Raw genomic sequence first — 17,200 nt, forward strand, 5'->3', positions numbered from 1 at the left:
CTGCTTGGGATTCTCTCTCTCCCTCCCTCTCTCTTCTTCCCATTTGTGCACATGCCTGCATGTGCATGCTCTCTCTCTTTCTCTCTCTCTCAAAATAAACAAACACTTAAAAAAAAGAAGAAAATAGAGTGAAAGGGTCAGAAGAGGGCAGGATTGGTAGCTCCATTAGATTACAAGATCAGGGAAGGTCTTTCTAAGGAGAATTTGGAGCTGAGACTTGAATGAGGAGTGAGACATGGAAGAACGTAGGCCAGAGTAATCGAGATGAAGGCAACCGGTGGAACAAGCTTGGCATGTTCAAGAATCAGAGAGAGTTTTGATGTGGCTGCAGGACAGTGACTTGTGGAGTGTGATACAGATGAGGCTGGAGAGACAGGCAGGCAGGGTTCAGACCATACAGGGACCTGACAGGTTGTGATAAGGAGCTTGGATTTATTCTCAGTCTATTCTAAAACAGACTACACATCTATGAGCAAACCCAAACCATCTATTTTAATTGGCAGAGTTTATAGTACTGATTTAATCACACTTACAAGGCTAAGAAGAACTAATTGTTGAATAGGGTACATCTACAGAAATACATTCTCAAATGATCTTATTACCGCAAGTTTGAGCTTCTCAATTTCTTCATTTGCTTCTTTAAGCCGAAATGCATCTTTATCCAGAAGTTCCTGATTTTCAGCATACCATTGTAATCTTTTTTGCAGGCGACTGATTTCTTGTTTATGTGTTTCTTCTAGAATTTTTATTTCATATAATTTTTCACCTATAGGATGAAACTCCTATAAGATGAACTCCTGAACTTGATTATAATTTCCCAAAATATGGAAATAAATTAAATTACATAGAAACCAATGCCAATCTAATGAAAGCATTATGAAAAAATAATAGGCAAAAAAAAAAAATTAGTCTTGGCAAGGCAGTATCCAGTTTAATCTGTTAATAAAGAGAGATGAACATTGTGTTCATAGTCCAACTCCTCAAATTCATAGCAAAGTTGGCTGTGTATAATTTTTTTTTGATAAATCAATTGTTTTCCCACTGACTTTCATAATAAAAGCAAAGTCATTTCCATGGGACAATAAATGTTGGATCCAAGAGATAATAAACATGAAGCATCCCTATAACTATATTAATAAATTGCAATGGGAAACATTAGAGAGTTTCCATACAGGATTTCATTTAACACAACAAACATATGATGGGTATTATTATTATTATTCTATTTTACAGATGAGGAGACTAAATATAATTTTCTAACAAACAGGTGGTGTATATCTCACAGTGAAGATCATGGTATCACAGTGGAGAGGTCTTACAAGGACTCTTCCGATCTACTTTTCTAGTCCTGTGTTCTGTCATCCTAAACTCCAATCCACAGGTGCACTCGATATATGCTCATGAAGCAAGCACACTCCAGCAACCTCCCTTCATTCCTTCACTTCTGAGTCTTTCAATCTGTCAGGACCCGGCTCAAATGCTACTCTTCCCTGAAATCCCTATTTAGTACCATGTCTCATGTTATTTGCATTTTTTTTCAATATTAAACTTTTCTGCATTCTTATTTTCCCGTGTTTTCCCTGATGGGGAATGTCACATTTATCCTTGTGTTTTCTATAAACATAGGTGTAGTGTTATTTGTTCATTTGGCAAATACTTAAGAGCCTTTGTTTCAGACCCAGGGATAAAAAGGCAGACCATACCCTCAGGAAGGTCACAGACATGAAAATGAATAGACATAATATGCCACAAATTCAAAACAATCCTTGATATTCTCTGATCCTGCAATTAGTCCTGCCAAAAGCAACTAACCCACCTATTAATAACTTTTTTTTAAAGTTTCTAAAACTACAATATACTTCAAGAAGTAGGATTTTTATTCCTTGAGTAGTAATAGCAACTGCTATTACTTAAATTCAAGATTAGAACAGTTACGAGTATAAAGGTAAACTGTTTAAGCTCAGTGTTTTACCTGTGGCATAAGCAATCTGATCTTTGGCTTGGTCTCTCTCTTTCTTCATTTTTTCCAAGTCTACTTCAAGGGCTTGTTTGTCTTGCTTCAGTCTTTTGATGTCTTCCAATAAACAGTTTTTTTCTTTCTTGATATTCATAGAATTACAAAAGCAAATTATTTCTGGACGCAAAAAGTTGTGGCATAGGCTCTCTTTCACCCCACCTATCATAAATACTCATACATATTTTTTATAAATACATATATACAATAAATATCCTATTCGTTTCAGGTGTGCATCATGGTGATTTGTTATTTGTATACATTATGAAATAATCCCCACAATAAGTCAAGGATCTGTCATAAGTTATGATGTGTCATCACACAAAATTATTACAATATTATTGGCTATATCCCCTATGCTGTATATTATATCCATGTGTCTTATTTTATAACTAGTAGTTTATACCTCTTAATCCCCTTTACCTATTTCACCTGCCCTCCAATCTCCCCACCACTGCTTCTGGTAACCAACAGTTTGTTCCCTGTACCTATGAGTCTCGTTTATGTCACATATAAATGAAATCATATGGTATTTGTTTTCTTCTTATTTCACTTAGCACAATACCCTCTAGATCCACCCATGCTGTCACAAATGACAAGATCTCATCCTTTTTTATGGCTAAGTAATGTCCAGTGTGTTTATCTATCACTGGATGCTTACATTGCTTCCATATCTTGGGTATTTTATGCTGGAAGGAACATAGGGGTGATTATCTCTTCAGATTGATGTTTCTGTCTTCTTTGGATTAATACCCAGAAGTGGAATTACTGGATCATACAGTTCTATTTTTGATTTTTTGAGAATCCTTCATTTTGTTTTCTATATTGGCTGCACCAATTTACATTCCCACCAACAGTATATGAGGGTTCCCTTTTCTCCACAACTTCACCAACACTTGTTATTTTTTGTCTTTTTGACAATAGTGAACCTGACAGGTGTGAGGTAATATCTCATTGTGGTTTTGACTTGCATTTCCCTGATTAGAGATGTTCAGCATACTTTCATGTGTCTGCTGGTCATTTCTATACCTTTGGAAAAATGTCTACTCAAGTCCTCTGGCTGTTATTAATCATGTTATTTGTGTTTTTGATATTAATTTGTATAAATCCTTCATATATTTTGGATATTAATATCTTATCAGATATATCACTTACGAGTATCTTCTTCCATTCTGTAGACTGCCTTTTCATTTTGTTTATGGCTTCCTTCACTGTGCTTTTTAGTTTGATATAATCCCATTTGTTTTAGATTTTGTTGGCTTTGCCTGAGGCAACTGGTTTGAAAAAAAAAGCTAAGATCAATGTCCAAGAGCTTATTGTCTATGGTTTCTTTTGGGACTTTTATGGTCTCAGGTCCTATATTCAAGTCTTTACTCCATTTTGAATTTATTTTTATATAAGGTATAAGACAGTAGTCCACTTTCATTCTTTGGTATGTATCTGTCCAGTTTTCCCAATACCATTTATTGAACAGATTATCCTTTCTCTATTATACATTCTTGCCTCCTCTGTCTTGGATTGACCACATATGTGTGGATACTTTCATGAACTCTCTATTCAAGAGAGGAATTGTTTTAAAGAGATGGTGAGTTTTTCTCCTCTGTCTGAAATTCTCTGGTGGCTCCCATTCCTCTCAGGATAAATCCAAAGTCCTTACCATGATGTTCAGTGTCATGTAACCCAGCCCTGCCCATGCCTCTGAGCATATCTACTATAAATCTTCCTCTTCCCACTCCAGTCCAGCATCAGAGACTTCTAGCTGTTATTTGAACATAACCAGCACACTCTCACTCCAAGGTGTTTGCACTTACTGTTTCCTCTGCCTTTAGTGCTCTGCTCCCAGATAGCCAGGTGGCTCACTCTTTTACTTCATCAGGATTTCTGCCCAAATGAAACCCCAGGAGGATCTTTCCTGATTACTTTTTCTAAAACAAAAACTTTCATCCTAACCCCTGAGTATGTTGCTTTATTTTCTTGTCACAGAACTTATCACTACCACCTGACATATGTTTACTTGAAAGCAGAGATTTTACTCATTTTTGCATGAAAAAATACATTAAAAAAAATGCTTGGCACATAAAAAAGGTTGACTGAATGCTAAATATGCCTTACATTCAACACTACTCTCAATAGCTCCCATTCATCTCGACACAATCATACTTAATCCTTCAAAGCACAGTTCAAATGAGGCTATTCCTGATAATCCCTTCCTCTGTGCTCCCATAAACTTGTGTTGTACCTCTAGTATAGTATTTATTACTGTGTCATATGATATTGATTTGTGTACATACCTCTTCTTGTTATTAGGCTGAGAACTCTATGGAGACTAAGACTGACTTACTACTAATACCTGTATACTTTACAGCACTAACCACACAGCTGGTACTCAATAAATGTTTATTGGACTGAACTCATAACTGCTAAAAAAAAAAAAAAAAAAAAAAAAAAGCTCTTGGAGTCACAGAAGTACACTTGGTGTAATTACATTTCAAAATAAAACAAATTCTGTATCTCCCTATTTTATAATCCCAAATGCAGTCTTGTGAAGAAAATAAATCCATTCATTAAAGCACTGTATAATCCTGGTTTCTAACTGCATCACAGATTTAATGGCATAATTTCATTGTTCAATCTTCTTTGTGATCCTCTGTAGATGTCTTTTCAGGAGAGCACTGAGTTTCAAGTATTTGAATGCTCAGGCATCTTTCTGCAACTACCTTCTGTTTAATTAGTTCAATCATTTAGAAAAGCTCTCCAGTGGAGTGTACTAAATGGACTTACAGAGTTTTAGAATTCAAAGGAACTTTAAACATCTTGAGTTCAGTTAAACATTTGACACTTAAACAAACGATACTCCATGCTTGCATCCTTCCAGGGACTGAGACTTCTCACCCTGAAGAAGGCCAGTAATGTCCCAGGTCAATCCTGTGGGCACAGGGTTTGTGGCTGGCAAGTACTTTCATTCTCTTGTAAATTACAATGCAGACATTCAGAGAAGGGTCTTTGCCTGCCTCTATGGCCTTGTCCTTACTCGCCCACTTCTGTCTCAGAGGTCTCTGACTCTGGAAAGTAACAAGCCCCTTCCTGATGCAAGGTTTATGCTTTTCTCCTGGTTGGGAGGCTCCATCTTTGTCCAGTGGCTGCTGCTTCTCTTTAGCTCTCAACTCTGACAAAACTTTTTCAGAGTGTCTCCTAGAGCACTATTGACTGGTGCCTTACTCTCTGCCCCACGCACCCTTATTCTCTATTTTAATATTCTTCAAAGCACAAATTGCTATGTATATTGCTTTATTTGTTACCTTACTGTCTGTCTTCCCTGCTGGAATACATGTCCTAGTGAGCAAGGTTTGTGCCTGTCTTGTTTACCTATTGTATTTACAATGCCAGAATGAGTGCCTGGCACGTGGCAGGTGCTTCATAAAGGACGACTCAGTGAGTAAGTTGTGGCCAGCTTCATTCTTCTTCCTACCTTGGGATACTAAAAAGAAAGAGCTCAGAACCTTTGCTTTCACTATGCTTCTATCTATGCTTTATAGAGAACCAACTCAATAATTGCTATTAATTTTTAAGGTACGAATTAGACTTTACACAAGTATACTCAATGTGAATATTATAGATTTATCCCAGTATGAAAATTTGCTCTAAAACCATCTAAACCCAGAATACCATAGCAAATGAAAATAAAAGGTATATTTACATTCAATCTTACAGTATTTTCAGAAATAAAAAAATCCTCAAAGTTTTTACTATTATCTTAAACTAACACTCTTTTTTTTTGTTGTTGTTAATTTCTTTTTAGGTTTTTCCTACCTTTGGTAGTTTCACCATCAGGGGCCTAGATGGTGATTTTTACTTAATCCTGAGCAGGAATCACTGGGTTTCCTAAATTTGAGAATTCATCTTTTTTTTTATTATTTCTGGGAAATTCTCAGCCATAATATATTTAAATATATTTTAGCATTTCATATATCTGATATTCTCCATTTTTAGTCTATTTATATGTTTATCCAATAATTCTATTGAGGTTCAAAAACTGTTTATTAAATCATTGTGCGATTGTGGATAGTTTCTCCGTGTTTTCATAATTTTGCATTGTAAGCATATCATCAGCAGGTTTTTATCTGTAGAAATACTGTGTAAGCTGGGTTAAGGTTGTATACTTCTAAGAGCTTTCTGCATTTGTTTCTTCTAGACACACCGGAGGTTCTCACTGACTCAGGACCACATTATATGGTTTGGTTTTGTTTTTTTTCAGTCTGAGCATTACTAACCCTTGCAGGTAGTGTCAATTCAAATACTATAACACAAATGAAGGCAGACAGATGACATTATATTGACCAATCAAGTTAAGACAGAAACTTCTTACAAGAAAAGCTTCTTGACATCTTAGCCCCTTGTGAAGGTGGGTGGATTTTTTTCCTAGTCCACTGTTATACTGAAGGATATGGCTCTTTGAAATCTGAGTGTCCTGTCTCCACTTTGCTGTTAAAGCTCAAGCCCATGGCTACTGAACTACTGGTCTAGCAGCTTACTGACCAGTTTGTATCCCTTCTCATTTCTGGCCCCTAGAGAATTCTTACTTTCTTGAGAGCTGTTCCATTATGCATTTATAAGATGTTTATTATATTTTATCCAGCATTTTCTGATGTTTTTAGTGGCAGTTTTAGTTTCCTATCTTCAGAAAAGTATTTTCAAAACAGCACTTTTAAAAAGTTGCTAATAACAGTTTAAATAAAGCTAATGTTACGCTTGAAACCTTACCACATTTTCCCAAGCCTTCATAAAACACAGCAATAATAATTTCTCTTTTAACTTGCTAATTTTTGAGGCCTACTGACAAGGGAGTTAGGGGGAGTCCAACCATTCATTCCTTCTTCTAACCTATCTGCCTAACTATCTACCTATCTAATCATGCTATACATGCATACATGTGCCTGAAGAAAGTACCCTAATGGATTCATATTTGCAGCTGCATTTTATATACTTCAAAAACCTGTTAAACATCAGTTATTAACCTAGGGTATGTGTAGATTTCTATATAACAAAACTTTATATAGTTTCTTGTTAAAAAGTGGTACATAATTGGAATTTTTCTAATTCACATAATCATTCATATAGATTTAGTTTCATAATACAGTTCTCAATGGGAGGGAGTGGGGAGAATTAACTGCCCTTCCACAGGGTACAAGTTTGGAAATGTGGCAGTGCTTTTGATTCTTATAATCACTGGTGGGTGCTATGAGTATGTATTTTCTGGGGACGGGGATGATAAAAATCATGCAACACATGGAATTGTTCTGCTTAAAACAGAATTAACCTGACCAAAATTCCCAAACGTCTCCCATTAATAAATACTGCTTTAGAAAATTGTAAGCCACCATATGGCTAACAGACACATGAAAAGATGCTCAACACTGCTCATCATCAGGGAAATACAAATCAAAACTACACTGAGATACTACCTCACACCGGTCAGAGTGGCTAAAATTAACAACTCAGGAAACAACAGACGTTGACGAGGATGCAGAGAAAGGGGAACTATTTTGCACTGCTGGTGGGAATGCAAACTGGTGCAGCCACTCTGGAAAACAGTGTGGAGGTTCCTCAAAAAATTAAAAATAGAATTACCCTATGACCCAGAAATAGCACTACTAGAAATTTATCCAAAGGATACAGGAGTGCTGATTCATAGGGGCACACTGTACCCCAATGTTTATAGCAGTACTATCAACAATAGCCAAATTATGGAAAGAGCCCAAATGAATGGATAAAGAAGCTGTGGTGTGTATATATACACATGTATATATATATATATATATATATGTGTATATATATACACACACACACACACACACAATGAAATACTACTTTGGCAATAAAAAAGAATGAAATCTTGCCATTTGCTACAACGTGGATGGAACTGGAGGGTATTATGCTACATGAAATAAGTCAATCAGAGAAAGACAGATATCATAGGTTTTTACTCATAAGTGGAAGTTGAGAAACTTAACAGAAGACCATGGGGTAATGGAAAGAAAAAAAATATATAGTTACAAACAGAGAGGGAGGCAAACCATAAGAGACTCTTAAATATAGACAACAAACTGAGGGTAGAAGGGAGTTTGGGGGCGGGGGGGGGAGGGTAAGATGCAGGGAAAATGGGTGATGGGCATTGAAGAGAGCACTTGTTGGGATGAACGCTGGGTGTTATATGTAAGTGATGAATTACAGGAATCTAATCCCGAAGCCATGAGTACACCGTATACACTGTATATTAGCTAACTTGACAATAAATTATATATAAAAAATAAATAAAATAAAACCTAAAAAAAGAAAATTGTAAGCTATATCCTTTATAATACAATTAAATAAAAATAAGAAAAAACGTTACAAAGCAGCTGTTTCATTTTGCATCTGCATTAGGTACGTGAGATGCAAACATTTGTAGATAGTCTCAGCCTTCCATAAATGCACAGTCCATTGAAGAAGGGTAAAAAGCCAACTAACATTTTAAGGTGAATAATCATCTTTAAATTATTTTCCTATTTTAGCTGTACATTTCCAATAAGGAATTTGTTTGTTTGAAATAAAGTGTACATGCCCTAAGTAAGGTTATGCCTCCAATACGGCTCCATGTGATGAATGCTAGATGAGAAGCTGGGTTATAAAGAGGATGCCATCTAAAACCAGTATTGTGTCATTTTTTCTATATGAAGGTCACATGTATAATAAATGCTAATTTTAGGTATGCCTTAATTTTTAAATGGCATGTAATTTATAAATAAATTTTATCTATTCATAAATTTAAAAAACAGTCTTTTTTAACATATGGAAATTTTTATAATAATCTAGTAGGTAAAATCCTTATGAAATTTACCTGTGCCATCCGTAGCTCTGCTAACAGATCTGTAAAATTCTGGGTTTTGGTGGGTTCTGAATCTTCAACTATTTCAGATAGGAAACGACTTTTGTGCATCTGTTCTCTGATTTAGTTTGAAAATAAAAAAAATTTTTTTTAACAAAGTACTCCTTTCAATGAAAAATATACAATTCTTAAAATTTAAAAAAACCTGATGGACATTGGGACTATCTGAGCCACTGAAGAGAAAAAGTTTATTTACTCTAAAGTTCAAAGTATTAAAATGCTAATATACTTTGAGATGTCTGTTTAATTTAAAAGAATTGAAACCCCAACACCTTGCTTTATTTATAAAATAAAAAATATTTTCTCCTAATTCTCAGAGGAAAAAACCCTATGTCCCAGAAAGATGTGCTGCATTTTTCCTCTGGTAATGTGCCCTCCTTGCCACATCATTCTAGACTCCTTTCTAAGAAACACAAATCATACACATGGAGACTGACAAAACCAAATAGTCTATTATCTAAAGTTAGAATAAATTTTTGTTTTTCCAGAAATATTATACAAGGAATTTAGGAATCTATATAAGATCATATAATCCTAATGCAGTGAAGACGCCATGTATTTCATTGTGAAAATTCATTTAAAATTTCAATTTGGGATCGGGGAATAGATCTCTTTTAAAAGCCAGGCAGTAGAAGAAGTGGCATTTTAAAATACTTTTACTGAAGCATTGGGAAAGAAATCAGATATAATGCTTTCATGTATCAGAACTGTGCATTTTATCACACCTGGCTTCGGGTCATACATTCATGGCCTAAGAAGTCTCTTCTAATAGCAGTCCTTTCTGAGTAATTAGGTGTTTATATGAAGTGACACAAAACCATTAATCGTTTCCTAAAAGAAGACAGTACCCTAATTTGCCCATGTTTGTGAGTTTAGCTTTTTCACTTAATATGTTAAAGCTGAATGTAGTAATATCCAAAAGATCTTATAGTCTGAAATATGATTCTTAGTAGGTGCTGGTGCTCCATCAGCCTGCCATGCTGAATGTTGGTTAATAACTCACTAGTTCTCCTTCTCAATAGCAGCCTCTGCCCGCTGGCCTGGAGGATATCCCCTACCCCCTTCCCAGAGCATACCTCCTCCAGTGACGACTAATTTGGGGGTATGAAAGCCTGCTCCTCTTGCCTCAAGTGGGGCCAACTCTGTGGTACAATCTGTTCTCCTGAGCTTTCTGGGGAGAAGAGAATGAAGCCGGTCTCTGGCTAAGACCACATTCTTACTTACCTTCCCTCCCCTCATCCTCCCATCTTGCTTCTCTTGTTCCCCTTCTCCTGACAGTTATCCTCCAGGAAATCACCTCCATAAGGATCCCTACCTCAGGCTCTACTTCTATAGGACCTAACCTAAAGCATTAAGTGACACTGTATCATATTTTTTGTATTATTTATCACATGGTTCTTTAGGAGATGGTTAAGCACCTCAGGCTTAATGACTGATCAAGATGAATACTATATACTCAATTTCCTAAAATTGATATAAAACTCAAATATGAGTATGCTGAAAATACTAAACTTTGTACTTTGGAAAAATACATTGAATATTAAACCTATAAAAGTTATGAACTATAAATCAATGTAAAATTTTTTTCAGTTCTAAGTAAAAATAAAATGTATTATTAATATAACAATAAAATGCTTAGAAATAGCCTAAGTAAATTTGATTTTAAGAATTCAGAAAAGACTCACTTTAAGGAAGCTAACTCGCTGAATAAACTCTGGTTTTCCTTGAACATTCGCTCCTCATTTTTCTTATTTTGTTCTTGCAGATCTTTCACTCGACTATATAATCGTTCATTTTCCTTTTCATAAACAGAAAATTACATTTTAGTTAAAAGTCATCAGTACTTACATAGCAAATATATATGCTCACAACAGATACATCCTTTAAGCATTCTTAAAGTCTTTTAAATTTTTTCAATTTTTGAGTAAGCAAAATCTTTTATTAAACTCTTTATCTCAGAAGAAAACCTGTTAATCTGAAAACAATTCTTTCCAAAATGCTTACTTGAAAAAAAGAAAAAAAAAGGTGCAAAAACTCTCAAAGCAAGAGATCCTAAAGTCAGTGTAAGGCACTGTATTTCACAGAAGTGGGGGAGTGGCTGTAGGAATAACTACATCCCAACTGTGAGGAACAGGGTCAGAAAGGCCCACTGGGACTGTTTGCATCCCCTTTTTCTGCTTCTAACCTGGCTCCCTGCAGTGAAGTAATTGGATATAGTTAGCTATGACAGGCTTCCATGCTTGTTTTTGGAACTTTCTGTGAGCAGGAAGTTAGACACCAGGTGTTTCCAAAAGTGTAAGGACAAGGCTGAGCAGAGACTAGGCCCAGTTCTCCACCAGCTTTGGACTAAAGAGTGACTCAAACAGTGAGATCAGAAGGAGAAAGTACCCATCTGTGCTTAGGTGCTGTGGCTTATTAACCCTTTTTAAAATTAAGAATCCTATGAAAACCAATGACCTTTGAGGATCTAATAAAAACCACAGACTCTCTCACCATGTCTGGCCTGGTGCCTGGTAGATGGTCTGTGCCTGAATACCTGCAATTTAATGTACATAGATACACAAGTTTTGTGTTATCTTTGTGGGAGAAGGTAGTTGGCATCCTTCTGGGTCTGTGAAATCCTCCTTAAAAACGTGTGCTCTACACAGCAAGATCAGAATGGCAGGTGAAGGATTTGGAAGGTTCTAACTCTAGGGCAGTGTGTCCTCTGAAACCAGTATTCATTTATAGGAAAAGTTGTGACAATGCTTTCTCTGGATGTCCTCTGATGACAATGCTTGTTATTGCCAGGCTTGGTGCTTAAAGGTCAAAAGAGGAAAAGGTAATGAAAGAGAAAGAGAAGGGGAGGAAAGTAAGGGGAAAAGGAGGAAACTAAGATGAAGTTTTATGCTGGAGATCACTAAACCTGTCCTGGCTGACTGGCTTAGTCAACATCACCAAGATTCCATCACATATGGCAAGTATCTGCCCTCTGTAGGACACACAGATTTTCTCTCATTTAATTCAAATTTTTTCATTCTTGGCACACTGGCAATTAATTTCAGATTTGTATTTTTGAATAGAATACCAAAACTAGTCAATACAATCCAGTGAAAAGCATTACACAAAACTAAAGAAACACAGGGCAGTTTCTAAGGAATATGCCTATTAAAAATAGTAACAGGTGACATTCACTAACTGGTTAGTACCTATGTGCCAGGTACTAACAGGTCGGTTTACACTTTCTTATTTTAATTTCACAACCATCGTATGAGGCAGCTATTATTATTACCATCTCATTTCAAGGATGAGGAAACCGGCTTAGAGAGGTGAAGTGATTTGCCCAAGGCAGCACAGCAGGTGGTGGGCAAAGACTAACACAGGATTCTTTGAATCCAGAACCCATGCTCTTAACCACTTTAATTATACCCATTAAAAATGTTCAGACTAGTCAAATTACTATTCCCTCATATTTGCCAGAATTCCTATTACCTGCTACAGGAGCACATTTTTTAATATGCCTTATTTTTACAATTAAAGGATCTCAAGAACAAATTCACAATGTGCTGAAGAATCACCATACTTGTTGATATCCTTGAAGAAGTGTCTCTTGTTCTTGTATTTCTTTTTGAATTTGCTTCAATTTTTCTTCAGTGACAGGATCAGCTGTTTCTCCAAAATGTAACCATCTTTGCTTTTTGTTTGTTTCTTCAAAGCTACTCAACTTTGAGAAAACAGACGTTTTATTTAAGTAAGGAAATGATGAAATGAGAAATAAGGAAGAATAACAGAAAACTCAAGGTGCATATATATAAAACTGTCCCATAACCACAATGGAATAACACTAACTACAGTTAAATCATTACAGTGATGTTTTATGCTGATGGTTCTGGTGATGAAAGTAACTCAGGAATGCTACAGTGTCATTCTCTGAATCTAGGCCCTTCCATAGCAGTTCTTTCTGAAACCATCTTCTTTGAAGATCAGAGTGAACTAAGGGATTTGTTCTCAGAAAGGACTGCTAACAGAAGAAAATTATCAAAATGGGCCAATTTAAATTTTGATTTTTTTTCCCCATTGGGTTTGGTTTAGGCTCTGCTGTGAGGAGGCAGTCTTCGGAACCCTGTTCATATTTTACACAGCAAATACAGCAAGTCAAACAGCCACAGGAACAAAGGATGACAATGCATTTTGCAGGGAGTAAAAGTTTTTTTGTTTTTTTTTTGTTTTTTGTTTTTTTTTTTTAATCAATGAAAGGAGAAATAGGACAATGTGTCTAGTACCTTGGCTTGAAGAATATAATTATCTTGATTTAGTCTGAAGAGTTCCTTTTCCTGTTGTCTCCTTAGTTCTTCCATCTTATTTTCCAGCTCTCTCTCTTTTTCTGAGAATGTAACTTTAATTTGCTCAATTAGGGCTTGTGCACCCCTCCATTTTTCCTCTGCTTCCTGAACTCTTTTAAACATAAGTAACTCTGTCTCCTTGTTCCCACCACAGTATCCTGAAGAATCCTTTTAAGGAGAAGCATCACTTCATTATAGTATATTTACATAGTAGATTTGAACATAGGTGGTTGGGAAAAAAAACCCACAATGAATAAAAATGACATGGTTAACAATGTTCTACTATATAAGGAAATCAATAAATGTTCAGTAAGATTAGAACATCACACTTGATGCAAAAGAAATTTCACATATTACTTATACTTGAGTTTTAATATTATAGAACAGAAAAAAATTATGAATGTGATTTTGAAATTCAATACCTACATTCTGAAACTGAACACAGTAATCGGTTTCTGTAGAATCTTCAGACTTCTTAGGGGTGGCCAGGCAATTTTCAATTTTGGGAGCTGGTTTACCCAGAGCTGCAGGCTTGATGACTTTTGTTTCAGATAAGATTTCTGAATATTGTAAACAATAGACAAAAGCACCACAAATGCAAACAAAGTTGAATGTTTATTCAGCAATTATGTAACAACAAATACTAATACAATGGGAACACTAACATAAATGAGGATCTCAAAATAGGCTGAGGTATAACACTAGAACACAGCTGTTTCACTACTTGCTCACGGATGCCCATAATCAACATTTCATTCAATTTGACAGAGAAGGCTAACTGACCCAAGATTCATGTCAAATGATAAATGGAGCTAAAAAATGTGAGAAGAATGTGGACAGGGATAATTTCAGGCCTTACTAATTTTAAATAAACTATTCTTTTAAATATTCACAACAATAATATCTAAATGACGAATCAAAGAGCAGCTGATAACGTTATAAAGCATTTTAGTTCAGATTAAGTGTGCTCTCAAAGCACACTTTTCATAAATAGTGTGTATCAAGATGTAGGATCAATGGAATAATATAAATTGCATGGCAACTTTATAACAGCTAGTCTAAATTTGATTAAAAAATAAAATTATTATACTGCTATAAAACCCTGATAATATATATTAAATTAGAAAAAAATGTGATAAATGTATATTCTAGTCAAATTTTCAGCTATTTTAAGGTACTTCATAAATCCCCAAACAGTATGAATAATTCTAAGGCCAATAAGTTATTCAATTAATAATAATAAAAAAAAAACCATTTATGACAAATACCTGGAAGAGATCTTGAGGCCCATATTCAAATACTACCGATTCTGAGCTCAAGAGTCAGTAAACATTTATTTATCTGCCTTAGAAGTAAATGAAGAATTTGAAATTTATATTTTTAAATATAATTTCTTCACGGTGCTAACTTTTTAAGTGTAAAGTTTACATTTTCATTAAAAGCAAAATACATGGTTATTGAAGATTTGGAAAATATAGAAGAGTCAAAACAAGAAACAAGTCACCAATAGCACCTCACCCAAAGATTTCTTTCTCATCTTTTTTCCAGGCATGCAGAGGTTTTCCTTACAGAGCACTAGTCATATTTAATTGGACTATCTGATGTAAAAGGTTTTTTTGGAGAAATTTCCTGAAGTGTTCCCAAAGAAACTGAGTCATTGTGAAAGCTGGCATTCATCTTTCCAGGTCACTGGAGGTCCATTAACGTGGCCAATGAATGGGGAGTGATCTGCTAGGACTGTCACTCTCCCTAGGAAGTGGCAGCTAAGAGTGGCAGGTGGTTTAGTCAAGTTGCAGTCAGCCAGTGCTTTTATACCAGAATTCTCTCTTCCTGAGTTCTTAATTATGATTTCTCTAAGTAATTATTTTCAGTAATGGTACACAGACAGTATCTTTTTTCTTCACATATGAGAGAAAATCTGCCTGGATATAAAATTCAAATGTGAAAACGCTGCAGAATTTGGACTTTTTGAACCTTTCTTGAAAAAAAACAATGGATTAAGAAAATTTAGTCAAATAAGAAACCAATCATCATAATTGCAGAATGAAGAAGCTATGGCTAAGGGACCTGTGAAAAGCATTCCATCTCTTTAATAACCAGAACCAAGATCTAAATTCAAAAGCTGAGGGGGTTGCAGGAGAGACTTTATGGAGAAGTAAAAATGAAATCAACAAAAATGAGTTGGACAAGGAGAGACATTTTGGACAAGTAAAAATGAAATCAACAAAAATGAGTAAAAGGCATGTGAGTGGGAGATGTAAGAGTTTTACTATCTTATATTTCATAGAAGAGGAAACTGATAATGCATAAAATTGAAAATGTAGTTAAAAACAGCATGATTTTGGCAACATTTGAGTAGTTTTCAAAATTTATTTTCTTAAAGGGATCTTTTGAGATCTATTTCCTAGGATGAAGTTTCATTTTCTTCTTACAGATTTAAGAAAAACTAAATTTAATATTTTATTTAAAAAGAACTTATAAAGAGTGATCCTGTTCTTATAAAATGTTTTGTCCATTTAGCTATGTCTGCCTCTCTCCTTCCATCCACCCATCTACGTTTCCTTCTATCTGTATGAGGACATACACATGAGAAGCATGAAATGATGCTAACCCAGTATGACACTAGTTGTTTCTTGCTAAGCAATTGCTTTACTTTTATGTATTTTTGAATTTAAAAAATGAGCAACTATTCCTTTTGTAACAAGAAACTTATTAGTCTAAAAATAAAAAGATAGATTAACAGCCAAAGAAAATTAATTTAAAATAAAAAGGAAAACCACATAGCAGGCACTGCTAATTGCCAATCTCCTCTTCCTCCCTATTAATTTGAGACTCCTTATTAATTTTGCCCTAGGCAGCAATGTAGCCAGTTGAAAATACTCATCTCCCTGGACTCCAAGTAACTGGGGGTGACCACAAGATCAAAATTCAGGCTAATAAGATGAAACCAAAAGTTCCTTACCTGGGGCTTTCAGAAAAGACACTATTTTCCTGATTAAGAAGTTGATTTAACTGGCATGAACCTTTTACCTTTCACGTTTCCTCCTGACAGGGCATGGAGGCTGAGTAGCCATCTTATGACAATGAAGACAAAAGTCACATATAAAGGATTCTGCAGCAGGAAAGAAGAGGGATCTGTTCCTTGCACAGTGGCACTAGCTCTGAACTGCCTATCCCTGACTTCATTTTACATGAAAAAGAGAAACTCTGAGTAAGCCCCAGCAGCTGGCTTATTTTTCATCTTAACCAATATTGATTCTAAGCTCATTTAGAAAATGAACTTTCTGTACTTTCTGTACACTAATATCTATCTCGGAGTCTGCTTGTTGGAAAGCCCAACCTGTGACAAGTAACAACCATCCAAAAGAATTAAAATTCTTCTGAATAAAAGGAAAATTTCTCTGAGGGAATTTTACAAGAAAAAGAGATAAAAAAGATATTATACTTAATGGTCTAATGAAAAACAGTTTAAAAATGGACAGTCATGGTTTATCATTGTACTCTAATATAAATTTTAGTGTTTTACTTCTATTTTGATAGTCACAAAGACTATAAAATTTTAAAACAGGAAAAAATACTCATAAAAATATTGTTGTCTTCATCTATCAACCTCTAAAGCATGCCCCTCGTTTCTTTTCCATCAACTGTGACATTACTTCTGTCTTCATTCTTAGTAATTTTTTAAAATTTTTTTTAAACTTTTTATTTTTTTTATTTTTATATTTTAGAGAGAGACAGAGTCCTAGTAAGGGATGCGCAGAGAGAGAGGGAGACACAGAATCCTCAGCAGGCTTCAGGCTCCGAGCTGTCGGCACAAAGCCCGACACGGGGCTCAAACTCACAAGCCGTGAGATCATGACCTGAGCCGAAGTCGGACGCTCAACCGACCGAGCCACCCAGGCACCCCCATTCTTAGTAATTTCAATACACTCATAGGTG

General features: G+C 35.3%; 1 protein-coding gene across 3 annotated transcripts in view; it reads right to left on the reverse strand.

Annotated features, from left to right (window-relative positions):
- Positions 1 to 17,200, reverse strand: part of CEP162 (centrosomal protein 162) — a 100,535-nt gene that overhangs the window by 32,590 nt on the left and 50,745 nt on the right. For all 3 annotated transcript variants that reach the window (XM_049653965.1, XM_049653964.1, XM_049653963.1), the window contains 7 exons: positions 13,688 to 13,821; positions 13,202 to 13,429; positions 12,502 to 12,642; positions 10,625 to 10,737; positions 8,892 to 8,997; positions 1,973 to 2,099; positions 603 to 766 (listed from right to left, as the gene is read on the reverse strand). In XM_049653965.1, coding sequence (XP_049509922.1) covers positions 603 to 766; positions 1,973 to 2,099; positions 8,892 to 8,997; positions 10,625 to 10,737; positions 12,502 to 12,642; positions 13,202 to 13,429; positions 13,688 to 13,821 — 1,013 coding nt within the window. The remainder of the gene's footprint in view (positions 1 to 602; positions 767 to 1,972; positions 2,100 to 8,891; positions 8,998 to 10,624; positions 10,738 to 12,501; positions 12,643 to 13,201; positions 13,430 to 13,687; positions 13,822 to 17,200) is intronic.

This window comes from Panthera uncia, assembly GCF_023721935.1.
Source record: "Panthera uncia isolate 11264 chromosome B2 unlocalized genomic scaffold, Puncia_PCG_1.0 HiC_scaffold_24, whole genome shotgun sequence".
In the NCBI taxonomy this organism is placed as follows: Eukaryota; Metazoa; Chordata; class Mammalia; order Carnivora; family Felidae; genus Panthera; species Panthera uncia.